This window comes from Hypanus sabinus, chromosome 18, assembly GCF_030144855.1.
Source record: "Hypanus sabinus isolate sHypSab1 chromosome 18, sHypSab1.hap1, whole genome shotgun sequence".
Taxonomy (NCBI): domain Eukaryota; kingdom Metazoa; phylum Chordata; class Chondrichthyes; order Myliobatiformes; family Dasyatidae; genus Hypanus; species Hypanus sabinus.
The window spans coordinates 31,598,213-31,612,468 of NC_082723.1; the positions used below are offsets into that span (position 1 = coordinate 31,598,213).

Below are 14,256 nucleotides of genomic sequence, written 5' to 3' on the forward strand. Positions count from 1 at the left end.
GAAAACATCTTCTCCACATTCATTCTATTTAGGCTTTCCAGCATTCAATAGATTTCCATAAAACTCACTCTCTTTCTTCTGAACTCCAGTGAATACAGGCTCAGAGACATCAAACGCTCCTCACAAGATGAACCTTTAATTCCCAGAATTATTCTCGTGAGCTCCACGGGAGGATCTCCAATGGCAGCACATCCGTTTTTAGTTAAGAGGCCCAAAACGGCTCTCAATTCAAGGGCAATCTGACCAATGCCTAATAAAGCCTCAGAAAGTCCCATTCTGTGTTGTACGATTTTATGACTATTATTTCTTTGATTAGCACTCAGAAGGCACAGGTGAAAGAGAAGATGCATGCTTATAAAGTTCCTTCCACATTGAGTTCTAAAATTGTAGTCAGACTAATTATGACACCAAAAAGGAGGTACAGGAGTGTATAGGGGACTGTATAGCCTCCACCGCATGAACTAGCCCCCCTTCTGACAGGTGGATTCTGCTGGTCAGTTACTGGTCATACAGTACCCACCTCTGGAGCTTTTCGTCAGCTGCACCTTGAGAGCCATGTTTTGTTCCTTCAGATAACGAATCTCATCCATCATGTGAGTGTGCTCATCAGTACCATGGATGAAAATATTTGTGGGAGCTGGAGAAAGCAAAGAAACCTTAAGTAAAGCTTAAAGGAACAAAGTAATGCAAAAAGCAGCAAGGTAATGTTACAGCGTCTGTCATCGGGGTTCAATTCCCACCACTTTTTCAAGGAGTTTCTACATTCTCCCTGGGTTTACTCCAGTTTCCTCCCATGGGTAAGGGTTAATGAATTATAATGATACTACGTTGGCGTCTGAAGTGTGGCGACACTTGCAGACTGCATTTCATTGCACGTTTTGACGTCTTATTTTATTCAGAATTACAATGTGGAACTGTTTCTTCCAGCCTGTCGAGGTGCATGCCCTTCAACCAAACGATTCAACAACCCTAACCTAATTACAGGACAATTTATAATGACCAACTAACCTACTCACCAGTACATCTTTAGAGTGGGAGGAAACTGGAGCACCCGGAGGAAATCCACACGCACAAGTACAAACTCCTTACAGAGGAAGCTGGAATTGATCTTCAAACTCTAATGCCAAGCTGTAATAGCGTTGTGCTAATGCTAGAATATTGTGGCACTGCCCCCCCCACGTATTTGTGATAAATAAAGCTAATCTTTAAAGATCTTTATCATTAAACATTTTATTAGCAATACTGATAGAAAAACAACTTGTATGTTATTTACCATTAGTTAGATGTGGTTTCTCTCTCATTCTCACACCATCCTGACTTGACAATATATTTCCCTCACTGGGTCCCCAACTGTGGGAGCTCCTGAACCAGAACCAGTGGTTCAAAAAAACGACTACAAACACTTTCTTAAGGGCAATAAATGTTGGCTTTGCCAGTGATACACACAAAGAAATGAAAACATTTTTTGTCTTCATTCATCCTTGTTCTATGAACACTACTCCTTAAAAAGGCTGCAAGACAAATCGTCAAAATCATTATTTAGATATACAGCAATATAACAGGTGCTTCCGGCCTATAACTCTGTGAGGCCCAATTACACTCATGTGACTAATTAACCTTTTGGAATATGCTGTAATGCGAGGAAACTTACTTGGCCATGGACGGAACGTATAAACTCTTTACAGACGGCAGCAGGAATTGAACCTTGTGGCTGGTGCTGTAAAGCATTATGCCAAATGTGCCACTTTAATTGTGAACTGTATCCAGGTGTGACACTTGGGTTTTTTGGATGAGGGTAAAATTGCAGGTAAATATTGAACTAGAAATCAAGTGAAGATATTGAAACTAATCTCAAATAGGATCCATGCAGTTTGTTAGAGATGGAAAGGCCAATGAGTTTTAGCAGGTAAGAAATATTTTTGAGCTGCTTTGGAATTAGGTTTATTTAACCATCAAAAGCACATTCGGTTTTGGATTTAAACTATGGAGCCTCAGCTTGATGGGATGACAAATTGTTTTGCTCACCTGGATCATTTTCAGCTGCAGAAAGTTGGCATACCAGTTGCTGCCTTAACTTGTCATTATTTCTAATAGATTCCTCCAAACGTTGCCTTAAACTCCGGATTTCATGTAGGTGGGCTGCCAAGTCTAAGGACAAAGATGATGGGAATTAGTGCCCTGCACATCACCAAAATCAATAAGTGACATTTCAGGAGAACACCAGTAAAATAGATCCTTTCCTTCAGAGTGTTTCATATCACAGTTGCAAACCATCAGGATAATTACAGCAGTAGTGGTGGGTGCTGCAGTTCACAGCTCCAGAACTGCATTCAAACCTCACCTTCAGTACTGTCCGTACAGAAGTGTACATTCTGCTTCTGGCCATGTGGGGTTTTCCCACACCCGTGAATGGTCATGCACTTTGGCAGAAGAAAAAAGGCATAGACTATAGAAACAGGGGGTAACTTCAGAAATCAGAGGTGCAAAGGGACTTGGTAGTCCTTGTGCAGGATTCTCTAAAGGTTAACTTGCAGGTTGAGGAAGGCAAATGCAATGTTGGCATTAATTTTGAGAGGACTGGAATATAACAGTAAAGATGTAACGTTGAGGCTTTATAAAGCACTAGTGAGGTCTCACTGGGTACTGTGAGCAGTTTTACACCCCTCATCTAAGAAAGTATGTGCTGGCATTAGAAAGGGTCCAGAGGAGGTTCATGAGAATGATTCCGGGAATGAGTAGTATTTGATTTGGTTTAGGGCCTGTACTCACTGAAGTTTAGAAGATTGAGGGAGTGAATCTCGTCAAAAACTATTGAATATTGAAATATCTATGCAGAGTGGATGTGGAGAGGATGTTTCATTTAGTGGCGCAGTCTAGGATCACAGAGGGCAAGACCTCACAAAACTAGGACATCTCTTTTAGAACAGAGATGAAAATAAACTTCAATAGCCAGAGGGTGGTGAAACTGTGGAATTCATTGCCACTGGCAGCTGTGGAGGCCAAGTCATTGAGTATATTTAATGCATAGGTTGATAGAAACATAGAAAACCTACAGCACAATACAGGCCCTTCGGCCCACAAAGTTGTGCCGAACATGTCCCTACCTTAGAAAAATAGAGGGCTATAGGTAAGCCTAGTAATTTCTAAGCTCCATGTACCTATCTAAAAGTCTTTAAAAGATCCTATCATATCCGCCTCTACCACCGTTGCTGGCAGCCCATTCCACGCGCCCACCACTCTCTGAGTAAAAAACTTACTCCTGACATCTTCTCTGAACCTGCTTCCAAGCACCTTAAAACTAGGCCTTCTCGTGCTAGCCATTCCAGCCCTGGAACAAAGCCTCTGACTATCCACACGATCAATGCCTCTCATTATCTTATACACCTCTGTCAGGTCACCTCTCATCCTCTGTGGCTCCAAGGAGAAAAGGCAGAGTTCACTCAACCTATTCTCATAAGGCATGCTCCCCAATCCAAGCAACATCCTTGTAAATCTCCTCTGCACCCTTTCTATGGCTTCCACATCCTTCCTGTAGTGAGGCAACCAGAACTGAGCACAGTACTCCAATGCATCGTACGCAGAGTCAACCTGCGCAGCTGTTTTGAGTGTCCTATGGACTCAGACCCCAAGATCCCTCTGATCCTCCACACTGCCAAGAGTCTTACAATTAATACTATATTCTGCCATCATATTTCACCTACCAAAATGAACCACTTCACACTTATCTGGGTTGAACTCCATCTACCATTTCTCAGCCTGGTTTTGCATCCTATCAATGTCCTGCTATAACCTCTGACAGCCCTCCACACTATTCACAACACCTCCAACCTTTGTGTCATAGGTTCTTGACTTGTCAGGGTATCAAAGGTTACAGAGAGAAGGTCGAGAGGGATAATAAATTAGCCATGTTAGAATGGCGAATCATACTTGATGGGCCAACTGGCTTAATCCTGCTCCTATGTTCAATGGTCTTATTTCCTCACACATTTGAAAGACATGCTGATAGGCTAATTGCTGCAGAAAATTATTCCTTTGAGTAAGTGAGCACCTGAAAAAAAATAGGCTGCAGGTCTATGGGTAAAATGAGATGTGAATGGCACTTGTGGGTTGCTCTGCTTGGAGCCAGCATGGACTCAACTGGCTGAATGGCCTTGTAATATAATTATTAATATAATTATAATGATTAATTATTAATGAGCTCCACAAATATATAGGCCAAATTATATCTAATTTCTTATCATACCAAAGCACCATCAGCAAATAATGGTATTCTTATCAGTTAAAAAAGATATTCATGTCATACATTCACACACTTAACAGCCCTAACCCTTCCCAAAAATTTCATTCGTCAAAGACATATCTAGAGGAATAATATGTAAAATCCAGAGTTTCACAGTTCCAGTCTACAACTTCCTTCATGAACTACTCAATGCAAAGCTTATTAAAGTTGTAAATCCTCCATCCCACAAGTTGAGTGAAAACTGACGTGTCTATTGATTACAGTTAACATCAAATTCTGTGGGAATGGTAGGGCAGTTGAGGGAAACACTTTCCCCACCTGACTTACTTGCATTAATATGATAATTTAAGAATAAGTTTAGTATCTTGGACATTGATGCCATAGAGACCTGTTTACGTGCACAAGCGTAGCTCCCACACATTTGTGTCCATATCTGAATACCCTAAGGACCAGAGGGCACAATTTTAGAATGAAAAAAACATCAAGGTGTCAAAGGTTACAGGGAGAAGGCAGGAGAATGGGGTTGAGAAGGAAAATAAATTAGCCATGATGGAATGGCAGAGCAGACTCAATGGGTTGAATGGCCTAAAATTCTGCTCCTGTGAATTACGGTCTTTTATCTCATTCCCAATTTTCAGATTTAAAAAAAAAATTGGATAGGTATATGGACAGGAAAGGAATGGAGGGTTATGGGCTGAGTGCAGGTTGGTGGGACTAGGTGAGAGTAAGCGTTCGGCATGGACTAGAAGGGCCGAGATGGCCTGTTTCCATGCTGTAATTGTTATAAGGTGAATTATATTCACTCACCACCTCAGTTATTCAACACCATCAACCTCTACTTATTACAACACTTTAGGAAAACTTAGGCAAAATCTTCTGTCGGCTATTAATACTTGCTTGGCTATTGTTCCCATCTCCTTGATCTGCAAAAGGTTCACCACCACTAAGTGGATTACAATTAAAATCCTACCCTGACTTTATGCAGACCTATAATCTTGATTCAAACACTCCAACATTGGAGTTGGACCTTCGTACACGTGATTCGCTGGTGGTAAAGGTACTAAAACGATTTTAGCTGCTCACTGAAATTTCTGTCCAAGAACTTTCCTCAAACCATCAGTTCTGTCAAGGCTTCATATAAAGATTAGCTTTATAAACACAAGAGATTCTGCAGATGCTGGAAATCCAGAGTAACACACTCAGAATACTGGAGGAACTCAGCGGGTCAGGCAGCATCTATGCAGGAGAAATAAGCAGCCTACGTTTTAGGCTTCATCAAGATTCATTGGCTTTCTTTGTCAAATGTACGTCGAAACATACAGTGAAATGTGTCGGTTTATATCAAATCAATGAAGATTGTGCTGGGTAGTCTGCAAGTGTCACCATGCTTCTGGGCCCAACAAAGCAGCCCGTAACTCAAACGCTTACCCGCATGCCTTTGGAATGTGGGAGGAAACTGGAACACCTGGAGGAAACCCACGTGGTCACAGGGAGAACAGAATCTCCTTATAGACAGCAGTGAGAATCAAACCCCAATCTTACAGCTGGCACTGTAAAGTGATTGCCTTAACCACCTTGTTACCATGCCGCCCACACCCGCCCTCCCAAATAATAATGAAATTTACAGCAAAAGCTGTAAATTAAAGTAAAATCTTACCGCCTACAGTAGGCAGGCCAGAGTCATGTTTTGGCTCTGTGTGCTTGTCTGCTGTTAAGGTGTGACCACTACGATCAAGGGAAAAAGCAACATGGCTATCAGCATCCTGCTCTTTATGTGTCAAGATGGAGCGATGCAAGTCGAGCTCTGTGCGTAAAGTCTCATTTAACTCTTCCTTGTTCATCAGCTGTTCTCGCAATGTACAATTCTCCCTTTCCAGCTCATACAGTGCCTGAGCATCAGCATAGCCAACCAGCCAGTCACTTGTAGGTGACACTTGAGACACCGAGGTTCCATCCACATTGTCTGCTGGAAAGCAAAAAAAAAGAAGCAATCATGAGGCTCTGTAATATAATGTAGGCCATTTAGTTTTGTTTTAATTTCAAAACTCCAAACAAAAAATAATACTGACACTCACAGTTCATCTACTCAACTACTAACTATTGCATGAGTCACTGTTGGTCTGCTCTGGTCAGAAACAAAATACTTGCTGGGTCAAGTACCAAGTGTTGCTGGAGTGGAATGAGCATTTGAAATTTATACTTTAACTTAAATTGTAGAAAGACCAGCTTAGTCAATGTAAGAATGTTTTAAAGATTCTTGATACCAATATTTTTACGTCTATAGGATATTTTAATACTTACTAACCTGGAGGTTGTGCTGTTACACATGACGAAACAGTGAGTCCATTCCTTACTCTCTCTTTGTTACATGGATCACCCTGTAAGCTTGTGTCTGAGTTAGTTGCTGGGAAACCACCTACAAAAATTTGGTAACATGATGAAGTACATTAAAAAAGGTTGTCAGAATAATCCACACAGCAATCAAATGGTTAGCTTTAACCTTCCCCAACAGTAATGCTATTAAGCAATGGTGTAGCATTCAGAACTGAATCCTCAGAGAGCAACTCTATGGACAGGGTAGGACAATCCAAAATCATTTTAAAATTCCTTTTTTGGAATTAAAACACAGCTCTTTCACAAAAGAATACGGAGTAATGTGGAATTCTGTGAACACAAGTAGAATTCTCCAAGGCAGGGAAATATAAAGAATATCACTTAGTCAGTCTGTATTAAAATGAGCTCCAAGAAATATACATTTATGATTATGATAACATTTGATTAAAGATTATCTTATTTGTCACATGTACATTAAACATACAGTGAAATGAGTCGATGTGACAAATCACATCAGCAAGAGATGTGCTGTGGGCAAGTGTTGCCACACTTCTGGCACCAACTCCGCATGAATACAACTCACTAATCCTAACCTGTATGTCTATGGAATGTGGGAGGAAACTGGGTTATCCACAGGAAACCCATATAGTCACGGAGAGAATGTACAAACTTATTAAAGACAGTGACAGGAATTAAACCCTGCTCTTATAGCTGGTGCTGTAAAGCATTACGTTAACTAATACACAACTGTGACGCCCTGTACTATGCATCTGACAATGGAAGTTTTTTCTTACAAAAGATAAGAAAGCTGTGGATTTCATAAAAAGTCTTAATTGCTAATGAACTTTTAACAAAGTTCAACAGTAAAAAGAAACAACCACAGAGCTGTGTCAGACCTTCCCAATGCTGTTAAATACGAATCTTCTGCACTTCCAACACAATGCATAATTCTAGCAGACTTTACATCTCCAGTTTATTTCCTTTTCACAGATTCTTATTCCTCAACTATATATGTGGCTAAATTTTCACTTTGAAACTGAAACGTTCAAAGGAATTTGGTCTATTTAAAAGTTCTAAGAAATAATTTAGCTTCAAGAGAAATTGACACTCTCATTTTATTTTGTGAGATAGTCAGAAGGATTGTAGTCCATCAGACTCTCTCATCTTTACAAAAGTAATGCAATCATCGTCTTTTGTTCGCATTCCAACACTATCGCTTTACGAGATTAAATTACAATAAATTATGTAGCCTTGCACCATGAAAAAACAGAGCACTCTTTGAGTAAACGTTTACTACAACTTTTCAGGATTATAAACCTCATTGCTTTATTAATGTCAAGAAGCCAGTAACAATTTCCATCAGAAGCTATGCCTCAAGTTTATTTAAAAAATGTTCACCAGATTTATAAAAATTAGCCCTTGTGTACACCAAAAAGAGACCACGTAATGAATATCCCGATACAAGTTTTTCCTATAGTATTCTTGCACCGCTACTAATCAAAGACAGTTACATTTGCAGTATTCAAATTCTTTGTAATATTTTGACCATAAGATATAGGAGCAGAATTAGGCCATTTGGCCCATCAAGTCTACTTTGCCATTTCATCATGGCTGACCCATTTTTCCTCTCTGTGCCAATTTCCCACCTTTCCTCCTGTATCCCTTCATGCACTGACCAGTCAAAAATCTATCAACCTCTGCCTTAAATATACATAAAGGCTTGGCCTCCACATTTGTTGTGGCAAAGAATTCCACAGATTCACCACTCTCTGGCTAAAGAAATTCATCATATCCGTTCTAAAAGGACTCCCCTCTATCCTGAGGCAGTGTTCTCTGGTCTAAGACTCTCCCACCATTGGAAACATCCTTTCCACATTCACTCTATCAAAGCCTTTCATCGATCGATAGGTTTCAATTATCTCACCCTAATATAGGGAAGGCAGATTTCTGGAAGGATCGCCAGGAACCTGAAGAATATTAATACCATCCACAAACCTTCCAGCTCAAGTCACAATTTACGAGGGTCAAAGCTGACCTGGGACTCAGGTTGGCTGGTGTTTGGAGCAGCATTTATCAGCCAGATGGGGTGCACGATGGAAACCCCTATCAAGGAGCACAGTTACCTGCGGAAATCAGCTGTAGCAGAACATTACATTCGTAATAGCCATAGAATTGACTTCACCGGCGCCAATCTACTGTACCACCCCAATAGCTTTTGGGACTGCCTAGTAAAGGAAGCCTTTGAAATAAAACTAGAGGAAAAGAATTTTAACAAAGATGAAGATCTCGCTCTAAGTAAGATCTGGAATTGGACTATCAACAAGGTGGGAGAGCAGATATCTAATTGGATGAGGACTAACTGATCAGAGGAGATGGACTACAGGAGTGTAAATACCACTGGAATAGATATGTCCAGGTACCATCCTGATGAAGATGGCAGAGTTTATCATTGAAACACTGGTTATAATTGATAGCTGTAACAAGCTGGAAGCCCAAGAAGAGCTTACTTGTTCTTTAACATTACTGGTTAGCTTACTTTCGTATTTTATCTTTACCTTCTCAACTTTTTTTGAGTTGCCTTCTGTTGGTATTTAAAAGCTTCCCAATCTCAAAACTTCCCACTAATTTTTGGTCTTTTGCATGCCCTCTCTTTGGCTTTTATGCTGGTTTTGACTTCCCTTGTTAGCCATGGCTGTGCCATCTTGCCTTTAGAATACTACTTCCTCTCTGGGATGTATATACCCTGTGCCTTCTGAATTGCTTCCAGAAATTCCAGTCATTGTTGCTCTGCCATCATCCCTGCCAGTGTTCTCTTCCAATCAATTCTGGCCAACTCCTCTCTCATGTCACTGTAATTTCCTTTACTCCACTATAATACTGGTACATCTGATTATAGCTTAAACTCAAATTTCAGGGTGAATTAGATCATATTATGATCACTTTCCCCCAAGGATTTGTTTACCTTAGCTCTCTTATCAATTCCAGTTTGTTGCACAACACCCAATCCAGAAGACCTGATCCCCTAGAGGGCTCAACCATGATCTGCTCTAAAAAGCCATCTCATCAGCTTTCTAGAAAATCTCCCTCTTGGAATCCTGTATCGACCCGACTTTCCCCAATACTGAAATCCCCCATGACTACGATAACATTGCCCTTTTGGCATGAATTTTCTATCTCCCGTTGTAACTTGTAGACCACATTCTTACTACTATTTGGAGGTCTGTATACAACTCCCATCAGGGTCTTTTTACCATTGCAGTTCCATAATTCTGTCCACAACAATTCAACAACTTCTGACCCTTATGTCACCTCTTTTTAATGATTTCATTTCATTTTTTTTAAACCAACTGAACAATGCCACCCCTTCTGCTTTCCTGCCAGTTCTTTCGATACAATGTGTAGCCTTGGACATTAAACTCCCAGATATAATCTACTTCCAGCCATGATTCAGTGATGCCTACGACATCATACTTGCTAATGTGTAACTGTGCTACAAGTTCATCAACCTTATTCCATATACTGTGTGCAGTTAAAATAACACCTTCAGTCCTGTATTCACCCATTTCGATTTTGTCTGCCTTTTACATTGCAACTCATCCCATTGACTACAATTTAGCCCTATCGTCAGCCTTCTCCTTGTTAGGAGTCTCATTGCACATTGCCTCTGTTTCTAAACCTACTACCCCATCTTCTGCACTCTCTTTCCGGTTCCCAGCCCCATGCCAAATTAGTTTAAACTGACCCAAACAACTCCAGCCAACCTGCCTGCAAGGATATTGGACCCACTTGGGTTCAGGAGTAACCCGTACCTTTTGTACAGGTCATAACTTCCCCAGAAGAAATCCCAATTATGTATGATTCTGAATCCCTGCCTCCTACACCAGTTCCTCTGCTGTGCACTCACCTGCCAAATCATTTTATTCTCACCCTCACTGGCATGTCACACTTCCCTCGATTACTACCCTTGAGGTCCTGTTTCTCAGCTTTCTACTTAGCTCCCTAAAATCTCTCTTCTGGACCTCCTCTCCTTGTCTACCTATGTCATTGGTGCCGATATGTACCAAGATTTCTAGCTGCTCACCCTCACCCTTGAGAATCTGAGACATCCCTGATCCTAGTACCAGGGAAGCAACATACCATCCGGGAGACTCTATCGCACTGACAGAGCTTCACCATTTTTCCTCTGACTAAGGAATCTCCCATCAACACTGTAGTCCTCTTCCCCTCTCTGCTGCTCTGAGCCACAGCACCAGACTCAGTGCCAGAGACCCAGTCACTGTGGCAACCCCATCTTTTAAATCTACTCCTCAGATTTTCTCTTCTCCAGTCCTGCCAAAGGAGTTGCCCGAAACGGCAACTCTACTCTTTTCTATAGATGCTGCCTGGCCTGCTGAGTTCCTCCAGCATTTTGTGTGTGTTGCTTGGATTTCTAGCAGCTGCAGATTTTCTCTTATCCCTGTAGCTCCTGTCCATCACCTCCTCATTTTTCTGTACAATTTGAAGGTCATCGAGCTGTAGCTCAGTGTACCTGTTGCAGATATGTTTATCTGGGAGACTAGACATCTCCCAAACTTCCCACATCCCCTACAGAGTACAAAACACTACCCTGGAGCCTCTTACTATGCACTAACTCATTACTATTCTCACTTACTATGCACTAACAGATAAAGAATGGACAAAGAGAGTAACTGACAAGGCAATCTACCTCATCCAAGCCCCATGAGCCAAAGCCACTCTGAATACTGGCACACTCGCAAGAATGGCCATTCCGCCTGCACTTAAATTACTCTTATTGGCCTTTTCTAATGAATCCCTCTTGCTGATTGGTGGCTCCTCAACTCAGAAAAGCTGCCCCAAAACTCGCCTTTCAAAACCTCGATTGCTGTCCTGATTAAAAAGTAGCTCTTTTTACACACCCTGGTGTAGGCTGTCCAACTCAGAGAGAAATGGCTCATAGCTCTGCTTTTAAGTCTTGAATGCGGACTTGACTGAAAGGTAACTCTTTTTATGCAACCCTGACATTTTTTGTTTTAGTAAGAAACTGGATCAAAGCAAGTCCTTTGTAGGAAAGGAAATGAAGGCAATATTCTGTAGCACTTAATCAGCATTGCTTCATGTCAGTATAAAATTTTCAAATCTCATTAGCATTTAATTGACACCAGGTTTATTTCCCCCTCTCAAATCATATGGATGTTCAGGCAGACAATCCACAGAAAGCAAATGACAATTGTGCTCCATGAACAGTGAGCCAAAGGATAAAAGCGTGCAGAAGTAATTCACCAAGATGCTGCCTGGATTAGAGGGCATGTGCTATAATGACAGGATGAACAAAATTGGGCTGTTTTCTCTGGAGCAGTGGAGAGCTAGGGGAGCTCTGATAGAGATTTATACAATTATGAGAGGCATAGACAGAGTATCTTTTCCTCTGGGTTGACATGTTTAGTACCAGAGGGCATGAATTTAAGATGAGAGGGGATAATTTCACAGGAGATGTGAGGGGCAAGTTTTTCTCCCCCCACTCAGAGAGTGGTGAGTGCCTGAAATGCACAGCCTGGGGTGGTGGTAGAAGCAGATATATTAGAGAATTTTAAGAGACATTAAGATAGGCCCATGAATGTGAGGAAAATGGAGGGATATGGACATTGTGTAGGCAGGAGTGATTAGTTTAGTTGGCTAATGGATTAGTAATTTCATTAATTCAGTACAACATTGTGGGCTGAAGGGTCTGTTCCTGTGCTGTACTGTTGTATAAAGTACAAGTCTAAACTTTACTCTGTCCCTCTCCAACATGACCTCAGTGTGGAGAACTCAGTCTACTCCATGTCCCTTCAAGTGGTACGATGCATCAAAGCCACTTTTTCAGGTGAACTATTTCTTTAGAATGCTTCAATTTATACTTTTAACTATCAAGATTCGTGCTTGCATGGAAGGAAACCAGGAAGATGAAGATAAATAATTAGTCAATACCTCTGAGAGGGGGATCATTTTTAAAACCAGGAAATTCTGTTGAGACGAATACAGAAAATGTTTTTACTTAGGACTGATGTAGTGCTCGACATTCCTCAACCAGTAGCACTGAAGGGGAAAAGAAGGATCAAAGTCAGGGATGTAAACTTAGAAGCATTGAAGAGGTAGACTGGAGACAACTCATTTATGTATCAGTGGTGGACGAGACAAGAGAATACAGGGTAACGTTTCTCACCTGCAGAGTGGCGAGTATCAGGAATACACAGCCAGAGAGTAGTTGAAGCTGGGTTGCTTGTAAGAAGTCTCTGAGAGTTGGTGCATGTGGGGTCAATTGCAACATTTAGAAGTTTGGATAAGTAGGTGGATGGGAGCGGTATGGATGACTATTAGGACTAGGTAGAATAATATCTTGGCACAGAATAGATGGACCGAACAGCCTGCTTCCCTAATATATAGGAGCAGAGATAAGCCATTCAGCGCATCGAGTATTTTCTGCCAATCTATCGTAGCAGATTTAACTATCCCCCCTCATCTCCATTTCTGTCCTGCAGTGCTCTATGATTAAAAAAAAGTATTCACACAGGAATCACGGGAATAGAAGGGTTTTGGCCAAGTCCATGGAGTTGGGATTGGTGCAGATGGGACAGGGGGGATATGCTTATTTCTATACTGCATGACTCTAAGGGACCAACTATGTTGTTGTCGTGGAAGCTTGCTGTATACCAAATGGCCTGCACATTTCTTGGATTACACACGACCAGTTCAGAGGTTACTTTCATTGGTCATGCTTTAGAATATTCCAGAGCAAGGAAAGCTGCCATTTAAAATATAGAACATAGGACAGTACAGTACAGCACAGTAGAGACCCTGTACTGAGCCTTTTCACCTCCTCCAAGATCAATCTAACCCCACAGCCCGTTTTTCTATCATCCATATGCCTACCTAAGAGTCTCTTAATATCCCTAATATATCTGTCTCTACCACCATCCCAGTTAGCTTATTTCACAAACCCACTGCACTCTGTGTAAAAAGAAACCTAACTCTGACCTTCTCCCTAAAATTTCCTCCAATTATCTTAAAATTATGCCTCCTCGTATCAGCTATTTCTGCCCTGGGATACAGGATGCTAAAAGCATTACAAATCTTGAAATTTTGCCCGGAATGTTTCTCATAAGCTCATTTTCTCAAAAAGTGGCATAATTCACTGCAAAAACTTAACCTACCTGAGGAGTTGTGGTTCAGCTTCTGTCGAAAGCTTCGCTCTCTACTGCCACGGTTCTTACTTGAGTTTTTAGCAACTGGCGGTTCAGATGTTGTTGAGCGACCCTCATGTGAACTAATGGAGTTTCTATCTGATATTTCAGAATCTGAAGCAACCAGATTAACGGGCGTCGTGTGCAACTGTTGCTGCAGGTAATGTATCGTTTTATTTTTTTCCTGCACTTCTTTTGCAAATCTGCAGAAGGAAAAATAATTAAATATCTGGTAAATTTTTATTGCTGCAAGACAGGATACAAAATAAAGGAAGTGTCGGGTAACACTAGCCGACCAAAGAAACATTTGCTGTCACGATCTCACTGGGAAGCAGATGAGTGGACTTCATTTATATGACTGTCTCCCACCTCAGTGTCACCACAGTACATTAAAGCCAAAAGACATGTTCTACAAGACCTCTTCAGTGAAATAGTCAGCAGTGAAATAACCCACAAACAGCC

General features: G+C 41.2%; 1 protein-coding gene across 7 annotated transcripts in view; it reads right to left on the bottom strand.

The window, feature by feature from the left end:
* cdk5rap2 (CDK5 regulatory subunit associated protein 2) overlaps positions 1-14,256 on the bottom strand; it is a 159,572-nt gene that overhangs the window by 26,337 nt on the left and 118,979 nt on the right. For 6 of the 7 annotated variants that reach the window (XM_059993982.1, XM_059993981.1, XM_059993978.1 and 3 more), the window contains 5 exons: positions 13,765-13,997; positions 6,546-6,656; positions 5,898-6,206; positions 2,026-2,148; positions 521-637 (listed from right to left, as the gene is read on the bottom strand). In XM_059993982.1, coding sequence (XP_059849965.1) covers positions 521-637; positions 2,026-2,148; positions 5,898-6,206; positions 6,546-6,656; positions 13,765-13,997 — 893 coding nt within the window. The remainder of the gene's footprint in view (positions 1-520; positions 638-2,025; positions 2,149-5,897; positions 6,207-6,545; positions 6,657-13,764; positions 13,998-14,256) is intronic. The other variant, XM_059993979.1, reaches the window with a different exon arrangement.